Source organism: Salvia miltiorrhiza, chromosome 4, assembly GCF_028751815.1.
Source record: "Salvia miltiorrhiza cultivar Shanhuang (shh) chromosome 4, IMPLAD_Smil_shh, whole genome shotgun sequence".
In the NCBI taxonomy this organism is placed as follows: domain Eukaryota; kingdom Viridiplantae; phylum Streptophyta; class Magnoliopsida; order Lamiales; family Lamiaceae; genus Salvia; species Salvia miltiorrhiza.
This window is the reverse complement of record NC_080390.1, coordinates 53,696,892-53,716,254: the sequence shown is the minus strand read 5'-3', so window position 1 is coordinate 53,716,254 and position 19,363 is coordinate 53,696,892. Positions and strand designations below refer to the sequence as shown.

General features: G+C 32.3%; 3 protein-coding genes across 5 annotated transcripts; 2 read left to right on the top strand and 1 right to left on the bottom strand.

Moving 5' to 3' along the window:
* Positions 1-624: 624 nt before the first annotated feature.
* On the top strand, positions 625-3,743 carry LOC131020618 (uncharacterized). Of its 3 annotated transcripts, none has more exons than XM_057949543.1 (7): positions 633-809; positions 924-1,182; positions 1,811-1,963; positions 2,079-2,184; positions 2,252-2,366; positions 2,838-2,910; positions 3,191-3,743. In XM_057949543.1, the coding sequence occupies exons 1-6, from the start codon at positions 762-764 to the stop codon at positions 2,874-2,876; spliced, it is 720 nt and encodes a 239-aa protein (XP_057805526.1). In that variant the 5' UTR covers positions 633-761; the 3' UTR covers positions 2,877-2,910; positions 3,191-3,743. The 3 variants fall into 3 exon arrangements, with proteins under 3 accessions (XP_057805527.1, XP_057805526.1, XP_057805525.1); XM_057949542.1 differs by lacking the exon at positions 3,191-3,743 and adding an exon at positions 3,085-3,153; XM_057949544.1 differs by lacking the exon at positions 3,191-3,743 and having other exon boundaries at positions 625-809; positions 2,838-3,153.
* On the bottom strand, positions 3,018-9,297 carry LOC131020617 (3-hydroxyisobutyryl-CoA hydrolase-like protein 1, mitochondrial). The gene is made up of 14 exons (XM_057949541.1): positions 9,110-9,297; positions 8,943-9,020; positions 8,406-8,474; positions 8,250-8,313; positions 7,967-8,046; positions 7,183-7,266; positions 6,999-7,083; positions 6,567-6,652; positions 6,349-6,476; positions 6,212-6,272; positions 6,051-6,149; positions 3,466-3,567; positions 3,348-3,389; positions 3,018-3,277 (listed from the first exon to the last, which is right to left on the bottom strand). The coding sequence occupies exons 1-14, from the start codon at positions 9,212-9,214 to the stop codon at positions 3,161-3,163; spliced, it is 1,200 nt and encodes a 399-aa protein (XP_057805524.1). The 5' UTR covers positions 9,215-9,297; the 3' UTR covers positions 3,018-3,160.
* Positions 9,298-13,487: 4,190 nt separating this feature from the next.
* On the top strand, positions 13,488-17,038 carry LOC131020616 (malate dehydrogenase, cytoplasmic-like). The gene is made up of 7 exons (XM_057949540.1): positions 13,488-13,769; positions 13,944-14,096; positions 14,178-14,353; positions 14,434-14,711; positions 16,348-16,483; positions 16,563-16,674; positions 16,764-17,038. Exons 1-7 carry the CDS (start codon positions 13,631-13,633, stop codon positions 16,856-16,858), a joined length of 1,089 nt encoding a protein of 362 aa, XP_057805523.1. The 5' UTR covers positions 13,488-13,630; the 3' UTR covers positions 16,859-17,038.
* Positions 17,039-19,363: the final 2,325 nt, after the last annotated feature.

Here is a 19,363-nt window from a genome sequence, read left to right as displayed (position 1 = left end):
ATTCTTCAATTTTAAAATGATTTTCACATAGAATTTAGATTCTTTTTAAGCTTACGTGTTTTCACTATAAAGCATAAAACAGTAATTAACATAGAACACAGTACAAATTTCAAAATAGTTACGCCTCGAGTGGATCTGAGATGGGCCTTAACTTAGGTTTCACGGTAGCCTATATGAAGCCCATTTTGAGTGGGCTGGCCCAAAGCCTACTTACTCTATTAAATAATTAGGCTTGGGTTGAGCTAGATTGGATCGATCCCACCCAATTGGCATTTCTAGACACATTTACGTGTCGGTTATCGTGAAATTATGTTTTTCCTGAAACGCTCCATTAAATATATGAAGTCATTGCATTCACCGTATAAATAATGATAATAAAAAATGTTATTTTTTTCCCTCATGAATTTGAATCTAAGTGATATACTCACCTTAGAACTGCATAATTGAAGGGCTGGGCATCATTTAAATCTATATTTACACTAATAAGTAATAATATTGAAATAGTGTGTGTAATCATTAGGGTTAAATTGTATTTTCCCCAATTGGAAGTAAAAAACCTACCACGGTTAGCAGTAAAATATTTTTGGCGCCCGCCCAATTACAGAGTGTCTTCAATTTTTTAATATTTTACTCACAAAAAGAGAGAGAGAGAGAGTGAAGGTGACTTATCCCTATGATCCGCCCAGTATCAGCACGCGCGAATTTCAATTTTGCTTGGGAGGCTCGAAATTAGGGTTTTTGATTCACTCAGCTTCTGCAGAATGTCTTCCAATCCTGAAAGCTCTCCTCAGTTTGACATATCACAGCATGTAGGTTCCCTTTATTTCCGCCATTGTTGTGTTTGCTTCAGTGATATTGGTGAAGGTTACAATCGAGCTCTGTCGTGGCTAATAATGTGCGCGTGTCTTCTGTTTTGGGCGCAGGAAAAGGATAAATTGGTAGGGGAAGTGATCCGTTACATCCTGTTCAAAACCGAGCAAAATTCAGGCTGCCCGATTAGAAGGGAGGAACTGACTCAGTTGATTACGGGTAAAGGGTATAAGATGAAAAATTTTCCTTCTTTTGTAATCGATGAGGCCAAAGTGAAACTCTCTTCAATCTTCGGGTACGAAATGAGAGAACTTCAGCGTTCTCGGCCTTCGGCGGCAGCCAATCCAGGCCGTGCTTCGCAATCACAACAGTGTGAGTTTCGTTAATTTATTTGTTTATTTTGGTTCATTCAATGAAAAATGTCTGGCACGTGTTTGATTGTTTGCTTGGTCATTTTGCTGTGCAGATGTGTTTAGGAGGTCTTGAATCTGTGAAGGATTATAAATGTTAACTTTTGAACTTAAAGTAAAGGAATCAAACATGAGTAATAATGTGCTTTAATAGTAGCTGTATAAGAATTAGTCTAGCTTTTAGGTTGAAAATATTACATTTTTTTTTAAAAGAAGTAAGTTTCCTTCTCGCAACGTCTTTCCGGGTGAAGAGAGGGTTAATGACTCTCCACTGCTGAACTCTCTGAGTTGAAAGAAACACGTGAAAATTGAGGGGCTTTGTATGATTTCCATAGCCTTATGTTGACAAAGATGTGGTTTTTCTTCTTCTGCAGTGCTCTGTAGTCATATTTCTGTTACTATTGGAGAAGTCCAGTCGAACAACACACACATGTATACACTAATGCGTAGAGTTATATCATTCCCCTTTATACGGTTCCTGGTTTGCAATAAGGAGCTAGTCATCAAGGGCTACGATTAAGAGCTCTATAATTAACTCGTAGAGTTTCGTACACTTTCTACTCTGATGGCTCATTTTTTCTTTGTTGCAGCTGTTGGTGACGCAAAATCGTATATAATCATAAGTAAGCTGCCTTCTGATGTCTATGGAAAACATGTAGAAGATAAGAGTTCAGCACATATGTCAGGTTTAACTTTTGTTGTAATTGGGATAATTCATCTAGCGGGAGGCAGAATTACTGAAGGTGTGGCTGCTTCCTGGATCAATTTGTGTGACAATTATACTTACTTTCCATTCATTTGTTGTTTATAATTTTTCGGTTAACATACAAAGATTTGTTTTCTTTGCAACTCTTGAAGAAAATCTTTGGCATCATCTAAAGCGCTTGGGATTGCATGAAAATGAGGAAAACCATCCTCTTTTTTCAAGTACCAAACTGGCGTTAGAAGCTCTTGTCCAGCAAAGGTGATTGTTAGTACATTCTTACAGACTTTGGTTGGCCTCAATATCTAATCTTGGTATTATGTTGCAGATATTTGCAGAAAGAAAAAGTTACTGGTCCCGAAGGCAACACAGTGTATTATGAGCTTGCTGAGAGAGCTCTAGATGCGCCTATCTACGACAAAATCAAAGACTATGTAGTTCAGGTAAAGTATAGTAAATTTATTGCCTTATTTTGTTGTGCATATATTTCATGTTTTTTATTGTTTGTTTTATTCTGGCAAGGTAATTCCAATCCTTCTTTGGGGCATTGCATGATTTGGTTTCAATTATGATACAGTGAAAATATGTTATTTCTATGGTCATACGAGAAAATAATTAATTTGATTCAAGCAGCTACGAAATTATGATGCACAATATTCTGAATAACCTGCTTGTGACAAGCTATGTATGAGTGTGCTAATGCAATGGCTTTATCTGTAATTGTCTCTATATCTATGTGTGTTTTTGGACATGTTAATAATCATGTTCTGTGTTGCTGGCCTGTGTCCAATTTGTTGCCATAACCAGAAATTTATAAGAAATGAGTTTCCTTTTTTAACGACTGTGGTCCAGTTAATGTTTGTGAAGATTTCTCTGCTGCATTACTGACAAGACACTAGCATTTTTCTTGGCAGATGGTGCAAAAAGATGCGACATCCTTGGAAACTGATTAGATATCTCCTTTTGCTCGGGCTGTACATTGGACAAGTAAGCTACTCAACGAGATGTTTTGCCTATAATCTTGAACTGGTTAGTGAATTTTTTGAGTGATCAGTAGATGCTGGTAGAATTTGTTGGAAGTTGATGAACAGTACTGAAACAAAATGATCTTGTCTATAGCATGTCAAATTGCATTGAATTTGTCAATTGTATCTGATGCAGATGCACAACAACCATTATGACAAGCTTCTTTTGTGTTCTGATAATACATAGGATTCTGTATTTCATAAACCTGTGTTTAGGACACCGTATTTTCATGTTTGGGTAGCTCGAGTTGGGGCTCGAATGGGGATAGAGGCGAAAAGTAGCGATCAACCATGTCTTGAGACACCTGCTCCAGTCTTGGAGGATCCCACTGCATAGAATTGCAGTGAATGAGAAAGAAGTGAAACAAAAATCTCTCAAGAAATTGATTCTAGTTTTACCTTGGGAGAATAGTCTTTATCTACTAGTTTTGCTCGAATGCCCTGAGAAACGGGGCAAGGGCATAAGTGGATGAAGAGAGCAAACAACATTTTTCCAGAAAACACTGTGTTTATATACCTCATAGAAGTCAGTTGAAATCTGTTTGGACAGTGCTTGCACAGTCATTGTGTATTCTCGAACGAGGCATTGCTCGAGTGTCTGGGACCTTCCTAGCCGTATCTATATATATATATATAAAAGCTCAATCACTTTAAAAAATACTCCCTCCGTCCTATTATTAGAAATAATTTTTTTGTTTCTATTATTTTTTTCATTTCGTCTGCACTAGATTATACATGTATTTTTTTTATTTTAATTTTTTCTATTGATACAATTTATCACATTTTCATAGCTTTTACCGTGTGGTTCTTATATAAAAGGGAATTGTAGCTTAACACTATCTTATATGACCAGTATTGCATGTTTATTTAATGAAATATGTCGCAACATATTTTTGTCTAAAATGATCATAAAATATTCAGTTAATGTATATACAATATTTAGTTACATGTATATTTAATGAAACATGTAATCACATATTTTTTCTAAAATGATCATAAAATATTTTCAGAGCGTATATATAATATTCAGTTACACGTTTATTTAATAAAATATGTAATCACATATTTTTGTCTAAAATCATCATCTCAGTTAATGTATATACGATATTTATTTATTTATTTATTCTTTCTTTTATGAACATTCAGTTAGCAAGTATAAAATAAATGAACATTTAAGATTAATCAAGTCACTATAGTTGTGTATCAAAATAATAATCGCACCAAATTAATTATAATATAATCATGGTACTATAATTTATAGTATTATTTAATTTTTTATTTCTATAATATGACTTATAATCGCACCATTTTTTTTTACAAAATCACTTATAATTTCGATTGAAAAGTTTAATTGTTTGTTGGCCGAATTTGATCGAATTAATTTATTCATTTAATGCATAAAAAAATATTTAAAATGTCATGATCCTTGATCATCTATTTTAGGATAATTGTTGCTTGGTTGTATTTGTTATTATTTTATCAAAATATAAATTTTAAAATTAAACTATATATTCATTAAATGTAAAAAAAAGTATATATAGATATAATATATTAACACACACACACACACACACACATATATATATATATATATATATATATATATATATGTGTGTGTGTGTGTGTGGTTCTAGAGAGAACTACATTATTTGTGAGAACGTGAGAACCATCAAATCTAATGCATTCGCTGTTAAAATTAATGCACTAAAAAAAATAAAAAAAATTGCTCCCTTCAGGATTCGAACCCAGGATCTGCATTCATCCAACAAGATGATGCATCCACCGTAGATCTTGATGATCGAATGACTGAAAATGGTTCTCTGTTCTTTTTTTATTTATGGTTCTTTCCTAAACCTCCCTATATATATATACCCTATAGGGGGCGGTTATTCAATAAATCACCCTTATTTTAAGAATTACGAACCAGCAACAATGCATGAATTTTATGTATAACACGCATGAATAAACTGTATATAGGCATGAATTGCGAAAAATAATTTTTTGCTACCTTTGGGATTCGAACTCAGGACCATGAATTTATCCAACAAGGTGATGAATCAACCGTAGATCTTGATGATCTAAGGGCTGAAAATGGTTCCTAATTTATATTTTAAGAAGCGTTCTTATTTTAGCCTTCCACATACCCTATATATATATATATATATATATATATATATATAGGGGCCGCTCCAATGAGACCCCATAATTTTCGTGTAACATAAATATTTGTAGAATTGAGATTAGATGTCATCCATCTATTTTATGTAATCTAATTGCTATCAATTTCGCGGAATTCTTTTGATGAACATGTATATAATTTTGATGAACGCGACATATTTTATTTAATATGTTCATTCCAGGATTCGAACTCGTGTTCATCATAATTATTGATTAGTTTAATGTTTCGCAATTTCGCAAAATATTTAGAAATCTAAATTGAACCTAACCCTATGTATACATATGTATATATTTCAGTAGAAATTTTGTATATTATTTTAATATAATATATATCATCTTTAATATAGATTTGAACGAAATTAAAATTTTGGGCAAATTTTAGAATGAGCTAAAGTTTATATATTTATATTACAACTTTATATAGTTGAAAAAAATACCAAAATTCACTAATAGTTTGTGGATTTACAGTCAATTAACGCCTTAAAAAAATATGTTGTGAAATGCAAATCAGTAAAATGTAATTATAAGTTTCAAAATCTCTTTCAAGAGTAATCGAAAATTTAAAAGAAATATATCTAGATATTTTGGTGGAAATTTTAAAAAGATAATAATAATTATTAGATAAAAAAGTTTTGTCAAGATCTTGATCATTCATTTGATACGCTTCCAATTATAAGATGAAACAGTGTTATCTTCGTTTTAACCGATACTATCTCTATTACAGCTATTTTATATAATATTCTAAAACATACTATAATTTTTTAAAATATAGTATTCTAAAACACACTATAATTTTTTTACTATTTTAATTAAGTAGATATCGTCGTGCATCGCACGAGAGTGATACTAGTCTGATCAATAGCTCAATATAAACACACCAACAATTTGCAGATAATTGTAGAGCACACACTAGCACAGACTTACAGAAGCTAAGGCGACCTTCAAGCTCAGAGGAGCGATCCCTTTGAGCTTCTTGATAGTCGATCTACACCATGCATCGTTCTCTCTGGCAGCCTCATCCTCCTGAAAGGAGTTGGTTAGTTGCAGGGTTGTGTGATGTGTGAATATTGACTGTGTGTTGTTACCAGAGACTGAACGATTTCCTCGATCGTGTTGTGCCTGAAACACGTGTCGATGATTTGCAGCCTAAACCGACGTCGAAACCAGTCATGTGTGGTCTGAATGTAGTTTAGTAGGTGAGATATGGAGGCGGTGATTTCACCTGTGAAATAGGCTAGTGTGATGGTGAAGAACTGAATCTTGAAATTTTTGTAAACAAGTTGCAATGGGAGAGGGATCAGCACTAGCCGTCACCAAGTTTGCTACTACTTTATCAACCAAGGGAAGATTCTGCTCACCAACAAAGTGAATATTATTACTATTAATAATTTATAAAATTGAAAATGAAGAATCTCAAACATATATAAAAAAAAAAGTTACTGTGGAATGTGTGTAGTGTGTAGCTAGTCCACACGACAACATCTCTGCCCCATTGAGTGTGTCCCCTATGAGGCCTAGATACTCGCCTGCAAACCAATATAAATCATCAAAGTTTTAATTATATACTAAAATTGATGTTCATTTTCAAATTTAACATTTCCAAAATATAACATAGTTTACTAAAAGAATAGTGTTATTTGGACAAAATATGTTCGCACAAAAAAAGAATAAATACTTTAAAATCTTGATTTATTTAAAAATTTTGCTTCAAATTTTAAAAGAATCTAGTTAGTTTCTAGTATTATTTTTTTCACATTGCAATTTTTAAAATAATAATAAAAATTAAAACAATTATTAAATAAAATTAATTTTTAAAAATATTAAATCATTTTTGTGTTCGGATATATTTTGTCCAAATAGTATCATGGTTACCCAAATGGTAAGGCAGACGGGAGAGGTAAAAGGATGCGGCGCCATCTGGATGGAAACCGATCAATGTCTCAGGAGTAGCAAATACCTGCAATTTTTTTACATCTAATTATGTCCATTTTCTAAGGTTAAAAAAAATAGAGAAAAAATATAGGAGAAAAGATAATGAAAAATAAGAGAGTGTTACAGTTTGTTGAGTCGCAACGCGAAATGTTCCAAGGACTGAAATTCCAGCCCCACCACCCATTGTGATCCCATTTAAGATGGCAACCTGTAATAGTAACCATTACACCTCTTGGATATGAGTTTGAATCTTGATTTTTATTGTCTCACATAAGTTATTTTGGATGTCAATATCGAGGGATTCACAGAATAGCTCGAAACAAAGGAGGATTAGATTCGAAAATTTTTAAGACGTGAGCTCAATTATCCGATCCGACTAACGCAAGATTTTAATAAAGAAAAATCCTCTTGTCAATCTTCATTTTTGCTTATGATCTTATCATAAGGTGTTGCTTTGGATGCTTGTCTAATCATTATGTAACGTTGATGTTGTTGTTTAGCTCAGTTTTGCAACTAATACGAGCTTAAGCCCACGTTTGGTTGGGTGTTTTTAGAGGTTGGAAAGGGATTCAATTAATTGAATCCATTACTTGTTGTTTGGTTTGAGTAATGGGTTAACCATTATCCTTACTTGAGGGTAACCCAATTACCCAATTTATTTCCCCTCAAAATAGAGGGGAACCAAAAGAAAGGGAATCCCTTACTAATGATTCATTTTCATTGTTTAACCAAACACTCAATAAAAGTAATTAATGGTTATTGTTATCATTCCACTCCTTTATTTGATTTCATTCCCTTTCCATTCCTCTACTTGAACCAAACGAGCACTTTTAATTGAGAAAATACTTCTCATTTTTTGTTTATGTATTACACTTGGTTTGCATATTGAAAGCATAGTAATTTCTTACATGTGGCTTCGAATACGTAGCAATCATGTGTATAAGACCATATGCATTCCTGAAAAACTGTTTGCACTCCTCTAGCTTGCCTGTGTCGATTCAACCATAAATAAATCTCTAAATATGGTCAATTTTTTTTTATTAACAAATAAATAAATAAAGAAATTTAAAGATCGCACAATAACGAACTCAAATCCAATAACTCTAAATTGGACATTAACTACTTAACTACCACTAGGCCAACGCATGCACAAATATATTCATTTTTTTAACCTAAAAGAGAGAGAGAGACCTTGTTTCATCATATTAAAAATAGAACGGAGATCTCCACCAGCAGAAAATGCCCTGCCTCTCCCCTTCATGATTTCCAAATCCATTAATAAATATGTTTAAAATTTTCGAGATAATTAAAGAGATTTATGTGTTAAACATATTACTTAATTAATACCTTCAAGATTACGAACCCAACGTCGGGATCATCCTCCCACTCTCTATACATCTTTTGCAGCTTCACAACCTACGTTTCATTTCAACTTTCAAGTAATTAATATAATTAAGGATGTAATAAATCTTCTCCAAATATACACTATTAATTGTTCCTCAATCTTCATCAAACTACTCCCTCCGTCCCACGAATTTTGACATGTTTTCCTTTTTGGGCCGTCCCACGAATCTTGACACATTTCCAAATAAGGTAATTATTACCTTACCTTCTTTATTAACTATATATACACTTAAAACACTAATCTACAACTCCTTAATTCTCGTGCCGAAACCAAACGTGTCAAAATTCGTGGGACGGAGGGAGTATATCTCAACAAAGCCGCGCGGGGATGAATTGGGTAATCAATTTTCGTAATAGCTCTCTGCTTAATTTCATAAATGAATATATTGATACAATTGAAGGAAACATGGATTATTAGAAAGAAACAACTTGAGACGAAATTGCATTGGGAAATGAAGTTGTTAAAAAAAAAAAACTAACCATTGAGTTGTTAATTGCATTGAGTGAAGAGGGTGAGTTGATGAGTGCTGTTCTTGAACCACCATTCTTTTCAACAACCTGAGCTTTCACCAAACATCGTTATATATAATAATAATATATAGTAATTTATATATATATGAGATGGTAAGATTTGATTTTGGACTAACTAATAAATCATTAAATCGATTGTTGAGGCATCGGTAGCTATAAGTTCTATGCTTCTTCACAGACCAACAGCGATGACCAAACAATGCAGGCTTACAAATTACCATCTCTCTCTCTCTCTCTCTCTCTAGAATATCAATCTTTTGTAAACATATATTAGAAAGTTTAATTGATTTCTTGAAGCTGTATGATCTGAACCACGCAACTCTATAAATAGTTTTGGACACAAGTGGCAGCCACACTAGTAATTTACTATATGATAAAAAATATATAAATATAACAGTAGTGTGTAAATAGGCATTTAATGTTTGTTGGTGTTGATATCAGTCATAACTTCACCAAATTAAAATATTTACAAAGTAGTAGTATGTAAATAGTCATTTTAGAAATTGTTATATATAGAGTTAAGGCCATCTCCAACCACAAAATCTGAATTAAAACCCCTTTTATATATAGTAATTATCGTATAGAAATTTGACTGTAACCAGCAAATAACTCATATTTAAACTCAAAAGAATATATTTAATATGTTGTTTTCTCGTACAAAAATTGCATGCATGTTTGTGGCATGGTTGGGTGAGACTATCATCCACTAAGAGCATCCGCATTGGGGCTACTCGATCGCCCCTACTTGAATTGCCCCAAGATCAAGTAGCCCAATGCAGGTAACATCTACTCGAGGGTTACCCGATAGAACGGGTAACCCCGATCTCTTTTTTTGCCATAATTAAAAATATATATATTAGTATCTTCCTTTTCATTTATGGGATTTTTTAATTGGCAGTGTCATCTATTTTGTGTAATTCTTTAATTATAGATACCAGAGCTCATCTATGGGATTTTAATTATATTTTAATTCTTGGTGGCCATCATTTTTTAGGATTTAAGTAATTTTAAATTTATGTCTTTAGGTTTTTTTTATGTAATTTTTAGGATCTTTAAATCAATGAAATTTTAATTATTAGTAAATTGTGTTATTTAAATTTGAGCAATTAAAATTAAATAAAAAACATAAAAATCAAAACTAAAAAAATCAAGTAAGCTATCAAGTAATTTCAATGTGGCCTCCTTACTCATTGTGGTCCCCTCCTATCAAGTAAGTTATCAAGTAGGCTATCAAGTAAGCTCAATGCGGATGCTCTATAAATATTACTCTCTTCGTCTCTAAAATTAGTACTCATTTAAGAATGATCTAAATTTTAATAAATTGATTGAATGTGTGAACAAAACTATATACTTATAAAAAAAAACTGAGTACTTATTTTAAAAATAGATAAGAAAAAATACAAGTACATATTTTAGAGACGAAAAGAGTAATGCATTATGTTATGTGATGAAGCTCTATTTGAGAAGTTGGGAAACATGTGAAACATAAATACATAATCATCTTTTCTATTAGTCAACTCATGTGAAACATAACCATGCGGCTTTGTTGATATTAGTCATAACTCCTCACCGGCGCCAGCCGCCTAAATTAATCACAATTGGCTTCTTGTTTAATCATAATCATGTACTACTACTCATCTATGTCTATATCTATATCTATACCTTGATCTATTTTATAATAGCAATATAAAATAATATCCCTTGTATATCAATTGTTAATACTAAATACTAAAATTACGTATTCTTAAAAAAATTAATCTACCTATAATTTTTTTTTTTGAAGAACTACCTATAATATCTTACTTGTTTTTATAATTTCTAAGTATAGTTCTATATATATATATATATGTATGTATATAATGTAAATATAGGGAGGGACTACGGTAAAAACAACTCTTAAAATAAAAAATGAGAACCGACAATATATGAATTTTATGTATAATAAGTATGAATTCGCTGTATAAAGGTATGAGATTCAAACTCCGAATCATGAATTCATTCAACAAGGTGATGAATCAATCGTAGATCTTGATTATCTAAGGGCTAAAAATGGTTTTTATTTTATATTTTAAGAGGTGCTTTTATTTTAGCCCACCCCAATCTATATATATATATATATATATATATATATATATATATATAGAGAGAGAGAGAGAGAGAGAGAGAGATCAAATGAAGATGAAAAAATGTGGTGAGAAATGAGAATGAATTTATAATGTTAGATTTTCAAATCCTGCGAGTCTATGACTGATATTAATTTACTAAGAGGGGGGCAAAAAATTACATGGGTTAGAATCCTAGAGGGATCAAAAAAATTATCAATTAATTGAATCACGTTATTCAGTCATTACAGACAGTTTATGCAACACTATATACTGACTTATACAATATTCTTATTTCTTATGAAAAATAGTATTTTTAATAAAACCTAACTCAATAAGATGTGGTTCTATTGAGAATTTTAAATGTGTTGAGAATTGAGAATAATGAAACAAATCAATAATTTTTTTGAATAAATCAATTAAACTGATGAACATGTGTATCTATTAAAATATAGTGAAAGTCTCGCTTCTTCCAAGATTCAAACCCATACTAAAATACTTGTTCATAAAAATTATTGACTTATTTATCAAAATTGTTGACTTATTCGACAGAGTTAAGGCGCATTCTCAATTCTCAATACATTTAGCATTCTGAACGGAACCACTCTCTCTCTATATATATAAATTAGACCAGGCTTGACTGATATGGCCCATTTGATAGCTCTGGACCCGACTTGTAGTTTTGTGAGCTAACTTGATACGAAACTAATTAATTTGTAGAGATTATATTAATAGATAGATATATTGAGACATTAATTGATCATATGGACATTTTACTTGTAGTTTGATTACGAACTTGATGATTTAAAAAAAATAAAACAATTGTTAGAATTATATTCCACCTATTATATTGTATATACTCATTACATATATAATTATTCTACTTCAAATAATTGCTATCAATTAAACTTATTATACATACATATATGTTCATTAAATAAATATCTTTAAGCTTGTTAAGGTTTGTCAAACATTTTTTTTTCATTATTCAATATTGTTATTTCAAAGTAATAACAAGCGAGTCAATTTTGATACCTTGTCAATACTCGACTAAATTGGATTCATTTACACCGTATATTGAATGAGATTGGAAAGTGTGGTTTATCACGAACCGTTAATTATGCGATGAATCATGAGCTCACTACAAGAAATTCGCAAATAGATAACATAATATAGATAATAGGCTTCAAAAATGGTTGTCTGTATGCTAATAGATAACAGTTTTTAGCGTAGCCATTGTCTAGCTGTGATTGAGAATTTAGACGAGACGGACACCAAAAATCATTGTCTAATATGCCTATTAATAGGACTGTCTAATTGGTTATCGGGTTTTGGATATTTCGTTAACCGAATCGAAATTTTCGGGTTTGGGTATCCAATAACCGAATTTTTTGGTTATCGGTTCGGTTTCAGTTATCATTTTTAGAAAAATTTCGAGATTATTTAATAATTTATTTAATATATATATATATATATATATATATATATATATTATATACATTTTAATTATTAATTCATTAATTTATTTATTTTTATAAAAAAATCGAATCTTAGGTAAAATCAAATTATGATATATTTTGTTTTGATATTTCTTACCGTTGTAACAAAATTTAATTTGTCAATTCCTGTCTATATTAATCGATGAAGTGTTGTTAACAACTCATGCGATGAGGCTATAGCATGTGATATCCTTTTTATGTGAAGAGAGGCACGTTCCGATACATTCGGATGCACGATCATTCATCCTAATTAAATTATAATTATAAATATTCAATATTCAATAAGAATTAATAAATCATAATTTAAGATAATACTCCCTCCGTCCCATTAAAGTTGGCAACATTTCTATTTTGGGTGTCCCACTAAAGTTGGCCACTTTCTAAAAATGGCAAAAGTTTACTTTAATTAAGTCAACAATTACTCACTAATTTGGTCAACAATTGTAGGCCACTTTCTAAAAATGTCAAAATTACTTTAATTAAGTCAACAATTACTCACTAATTTGGTCAACAATTGTAGGCCACACTTTATTAAAACATATAACACTCAATTTCTTAATCTCCGTGCCGAAACGAATGTTGCCAACTTTAGCGGGACGGAGGGAGTATAATTTTCTGTTGAATATCTTTTTATGTATCATAATTTTGAATACCTATATAATTTTATGATTATATCTTTAGCACATAAATAAATACTAGTAAGATTGATTTATTTGTATGCATTCCTTTGCATGTTTTTATGATTAATTAATTTTGACATGCATTCTACTCTAAAATACGATATAATGTTCTTTTCTTTGGTAAGAAGAGAAGCTATACTATTACATGCCTTCTGGATTTCGTCTTCCTCTTTCTTTCTTTCTTTTACATTGTTTGCAACTACAACCTAATTCATCTCAAAAAAAATATATTCCAAGCCCACCATCCAGTTTTTGGGTCCTTAAATTTCCTATTTATATACTGTTGGAGAATTGCTGCAAAATTGAAAAAAGTGTATTTTTATTTATCCTATTTCTAATTCGAGAGGAAATTAAAAATGGAACAAATTTTGTCATTAGAAACCCCTCTTGTTGTTATGGGCTGTGTGCTCTTGTCTTGGAAAATTGTGAGACACATTTGGAGTTTTTTGGATGTTGGGAGAGAACCTCTCACTGTTCTTGTTACTGGCGCTGCAGGCATGTTATTTTGTGAATTTAATTAAGAATTTCAATTTCAAATTCTTGATTCATTTTCTTGATCATATGAAGAAAATATGTTTCTTGTCTTAATTTATTTTTTGATTTTTTTTATTATTATTTAATCGTCGGAATTTTTTCAAATTGTTTTTCTGCGTCCGCCCCCGATGACAGGTCAGATAGGTTATGCTCTAGTTCCGATGATAGCAAGAGGAGAAATGCTAGGTCCTCAACAACCTGTGATCATCCACATGCTCGACATCAACGCCGAGTCTCTCAACGCCGTCAAAATGGAACTCATCGACTCTGCTCTCCCCCTTCTCAGAGGTTCAGATTCGAGTCCATCGTCACACATTTAAAAAAAAATTAAAAAAAAATGTTTCTCTTAGAAAACGATTTGAAGTGTAGGTGTGGTGGCGACGACGAACGTCGCGGAGGCATGCAGCGGTGTGAACGTCGCCGTTTTGGTCGGCGGCTCCCCCCGGAAGGAAGGCATGGAGAGGAAGGACGTGATGTCGAGAAACGTCTCCATCTACAAGGCTCACGCCTCCGCTCTCGAGCAACACGCGGCTCCCGATTGCAAAGTAAGTGATTAGATGTTGTGATTGGTGATTAGCGAATGTTAATTGGGGATTAGTGAAATAGTTATGGATGGTGCGTGCAGGTGTTGGTGGTGGCGAATCCGGCCAACACAAACGCGCTCATCTTGAAAGAATTTGCTCCTTCGATCCCAGAGAAGAACATCAGCTGCCTCACGAGACTGGATCACAACCGCGCGGTGGCGCAGATTGCGGAGAGGCTGGAGGTGGAGGTGGGCGACGTGAAGAATGTGATCGTATGGGGGAATCACTCCTCTTCCCAATACCCTGACGCCACCCACGCCGCCGTCAAAACCATCGCCGGAGAGAGATCTGTGAGAGAACTCGTTGCTGATGACAAATGGTATATATAAATTAGTGCATAAAGATATACCCGTTCTAAAAGACAAAACTTAAAAAATATTCGTCTTTCACAAGATATATAAATTATATCCATTTATGATTTTCTTTTTTGCACTTATGCTCGACTCGCAATGGTCGAGTATGTCGAGCATCAGTGCATTTTTTAAGAATGCATGCATGATTGTTCGACTTGCATATAGGTCGAGCATTGGTGTATTTATCACTAATGCTTGATTCGTAGAGGTCGAGCATGTCGAACATTGGTGTATTTACCACTAATGCTCGACTCGCAGAGGTTGAGCATGTCGAACATTAATGTTTTTACCACAAATACACTAATGCTCGACTCACAGTGGTGGAGCATTCACCACTAATGCTCCATTTGCTCGAGCTATCGAATAAAGTTTGCAATTTGAGCAAAGTTTGTGATTTGAATAAGGCATTTCAAACTCAAAATAGGTAGTTTTCATAGTTTTTTTATTTTTTACCGACGGAATACCGACGGAAAATCTACCGACGGATTAAACTCCGTCGGAAAATTGGGTAATTTTGAATTTAATAATTATTTTTATATTTTACCGACGGATTACCGACGGAATATTCCGTCGGTAATTTCAATAAATATTATTATTTTTATTTTTTTTTATTTTTTTTTATTTTTTTATTTTTTTTATTTTAAATTATTTTTAAAATTAGTACCGACGGATAAAGTCCGTCGGTAAATTATTTTTTTATTATTTTATTATTTTTACTTTTTATTATTTATTTTTTATTTTTATTTTTTATTTTTTTTTATTTTAAATTATTTTTAATTAATTTTCTATATTATTATTATTTTTAAATTATTGCAAATATTTTAAAATTGATACTAATTTTTAGCAATAATATTTTCTCCTTTTAATAAACGATAATATTAATTTTTTTTATTATCTTAAATTCGATCATATATTTACCGTTATTCTTTCGCCGGCACCACAAGTCTTAGATATCATCTCGACATATTCTAAGGTTATGAATAAATGATATTGTATATTGAAATAGAGTTTAAATGAATTAATAGGTGCTAGTTATATCAATAATACGCGTGTTCTCTACTGGCGACCACTCGAAAGAAACTTGAAGGTTAAGCGTGCTTGACTCAGAGCACTAGTAAGATGGGTGACCCACTGGGAAGTTGGCCAAATCATATGCAATTAAATTCAAAATACATTAGAAATACGAAATACTTGTAGGATACGAAGATAGGTTGATTAAAAAAAAAAAAAACGAAAATTAATAATTAAAAATAATAATTAATTTACCGACGGAAAATTCCGTCGGTAATCCGTCGGTAAACGCGCCACTACCACGGCCAACGCCGGCGTCGGAGACTTACCGACGGCGATGTCCGTCGGTAATCCGTCGGTACCCACCGACGGACAGAAAAAATCCGTCGGTAAATCATTTACCGACGAGCGTTTCAACGACGGGTGAAATCCGTCGGTAATCCGTCAGTATCTCCATTTACCGACGGAAATTTGATGCTTACCGACGGAATATTCCGTCGGTGTTCGGCCAGATTCTGGTTGTGGTAAAAGCTATCATTAATTCAATTAATTAGTAATTAATTAAGCATAATGGATTTTGATTTGATGCAGGCTAAGAGGGGAGTTGGTGGAGAGGGTGCAGCAGAGGGGTGCGGCGATCATGAAAGCGCGGAAGATGTCTAGTGCGCTTTCTGCAGCGAGCTCTGCTTGTGATCATATGCGTGATTGGCTTCTTGGAACTCCTAAGGTTTAATTTCCACTCTCATCTCATGCTTACTTTAATTTATCACTCTCAATCTCAATATCATGTGTGATTTAATTTGTAGGGAAGTTGGGTGTCCATGGGGGTGTGTTCTGATGGATCATATGGAGTGCCACCTGGCCTCATCTATTCTTTTCCCGTTACTTGTCACAACGGACAATGGTCTATCGTACAAGGTCAGAACGTCACTCACGTGTATATAGAATCGGAGGACGTTTAAATGAGAACTCTTATTTTCGAGAGCTGAGATTTTAAGTACTTGCAGGTCTCAAAATCGATGAATTTTCGAGGAAGATGATGGACATCACTGCAAAAGAGTTGATGGAGGAAAAGACATTGGCTTATTCATGTCTTAATTAAGCTTGCATTTTCAACCTTTGTATATTAATATTGTTGTAGTTTGAAGGAGACTTAGAATGTAAGAGATGCACCTCAATGTTGTCCTAATTATGACACCATATATGTAGTGGAATCAAACTGCAGCGGTTCGTAATATATGTTCTATTGAGTTTCGATTATTACAGAACAAATTTATCAAAATTGAGTTACAAAGTTAGAAAATTCTTTCCCTCTTGACATAAATATATCTCAAGGAATATTTAAAGATCATTTTTAACCGGAAAAGATGAATCAGATTACACAAATCTTGAATGTATATGCGATTTTGTATTTTACTAAATAAAATACTAATATTTGAATTTATTAAATTTGGTGTGCCCACTAGGATCATCCCATCCTCCACCTCTATTTTTTTCTTTTTCACAAATTTCATCAATTAAGTACCAAAATTTGTCTTTTACTTTTGAAGAGCAAATTGCAGATTTAACAAATTTATCAAAATGCTCGTCAAACAAATGCAAAAATAAGATATTAAAATTGCAAAGATATAAAAAAAATGTTGATATAAATATCGAGCAGAAAGGGAAGATCATAGTGTCGAGCTATATAGGGAAAACAAAAACATGTAGATATGAAAATTCTACAACAAAAAACTTTGAAATCTCTTTTAATAAACTCTCAAAAAACTTTGAAATATAGAAACTTGTATATTTAATATATGAACACATGAAGCCACTAATTCAATGTATTTTCCATAGAAATTGATTAGGACAAGAGCACATGAACCCCAGAAGGATAACCAAGGCAATAAAGTATATTGACAATTGTGGAAATGTGTGACAACCACGTGTCGGTTAAACTGTAGCACCACGTGTCCGTGGGGTAGTGAGTCAACATCCACCATTGTCAGCCACAAGCACCCAATTAGGTAAATTTTATGAATTCAACCAACGAAAATTAATGTAATAATGAAATTGTCAAATCCAAAACTACCCCACAAATTATAATGCATTTTGCAGTGAAGTAATAATGGAAATCGTGGAAACTCCACTACTCACTTCATGGCATCCTATCTTCATTTCCAAACCAAATTAAATGTCATATATATATATATATATATATATATATGGTGCGGTTATAGTGAGAACCACAATTATCGTGAGAACATAAGAACCAATAAAATTACTGCATCTGTTATACAAATTAATGCATCCGCTATTATATTTAATGCATCCGAAAAAAATAATTTTTTTGCTCCCTTCAGGATTCGAACCCAGCACCTGCATCCATCCACCAAGATGATGCATCCACCGTAGATCTTGATGATCGAATGACTTAAAATGGTTCTCCGCTCTTATTTTATTAGTGGTTCTTATTTGAACCTCTCCATATATATATATATATATATATATATATATATATATATATGGAGTTCAATAAAAAAGGCCTAAATATAAGAAAGAAGAGAGAAGTAATCTCATCCGTTGATCTTATCTAATCTAACAGACATGATTTATTCACGCCATGTTCAACGGTTTTTTCATTGAACATTTGTGAACATATACAATTTTTTTGGGGGTTGGGTTTCGACCCCCATATGTTCAACGAAAAAATTCGTTGAACATGGCGTGAATAAATCATGTCCGTTAGATTAGATAAGATCAACGGATGAGATTACTTTTCTCTTCTTTCTTACATTTAGGTCTTCTTCATTGAACCTTGGCCTATATATATATATATATATATATATATATATATATATATATATATATATTGTGGAGAATAGATAATTCGTAAAATAAAAACGAACAAATCTTAATTTTAATGAACAGATGAATGTACCGCATGAACAATAATTTGACCCGGGTTTGAATCCTGTTGATGGCGAGTTTTTCTATATTTTTACTAAATACGTCTGTTCATTAGTTATGTTGATTTGTTCGTAAAATATATATTTGTTCATGATGAATAAAAAGATAATTCTCTGTTGAACTCAACCATATATATATATATATATATATATATATATATATATATATATATATGGGAGGGCTACCGTGAGAGCACCTCTTAAAATAAGAAATAAGAATTAGGAAAAGTGTATGAATTTTACGTAGAACACATATGAATTCGTTGTATAAAGGGTATGAATTGCGAAAAATAAATTTTTGCTACCTTTGGGATTCGAACTCAGGACCATGAATTCATCCAACAGGATGATGAATCAACCGTAGATCTTGATGATCTAAGGGCTGAAAATGATTCTTATTTTATAACTTAAGAAGTGTACTTATTTTAGTCATCCTATATATATATATATATATATATATATAGGGGCTGTACTTCTTGTTCGAGCAAAAGGTACCTCTGGTACCAAAGTTTGACTTCTTATCATTAATTTAATTCCCTTTCCTGATCAAAAAAAAAATATAACGATGAAAAATAAAATTTTAAAAATTCGTAATGAATAAGACATATATACTGATGAACAGTGTCGTATATACTGATGAACAATGCAGTATATAC

Coding starts and splice junctions, on each gene's coding strand:
- LOC131020617 (XM_057949541.1), bottom strand. CDS start 9,214: ATGGTAATTTGTAAGCCTGCATTGTTTGGTCATCGCTGTTGGTCTGTG. Junction 7,084..7,182: donor GCGTTGCGACTCAACAAACT/GTAACACTCTCT, acceptor AAAAAATTGCAG/GTATTTGCTACTCCTGAGAC. Junction 3,568..6,050: donor TGAAGGTCGCCTTAGCTTCT/GTAAGTCTGTGC, acceptor ATATATATATAG/ATACGGCTAGGAAGGTCCCA.
- LOC131020616 (XM_057949540.1), top strand. CDS start 13,631: ATGGAACAAATTTTGTCATTAGAAACCCCTCTTGTTGTTATGGGCTGT. Junction 13,770..13,943: donor TCTTGTTACTGGCGCTGCAG/GCATGTTATTTT, acceptor CCCCGATGACAG/GTCAGATAGGTTATGCTCTA. Junction 14,712..16,347: donor CTCGTTGCTGATGACAAATG/GTATATATAAAT, acceptor GATTTGATGCAG/GCTAAGAGGGGAGTTGGTGG.
- LOC131020618 (XM_057949543.1), top strand. CDS start 762: ATGTCTTCCAATCCTGAAAGCTCTCCTCAGTTTGACATATCACAGCAT. Junction 1,183..1,810: donor TGCTTCGCAATCACAACAGT/GTGAGTTTCGTT, acceptor TCTTTGTTGCAG/CTGTTGGTGACGCAAAATCG. Junction 2,185..2,251: donor GAAGCTCTTGTCCAGCAAAG/GTGATTGTTAGT, acceptor ATTATGTTGCAG/ATATTTGCAGAAAGAAAAAG.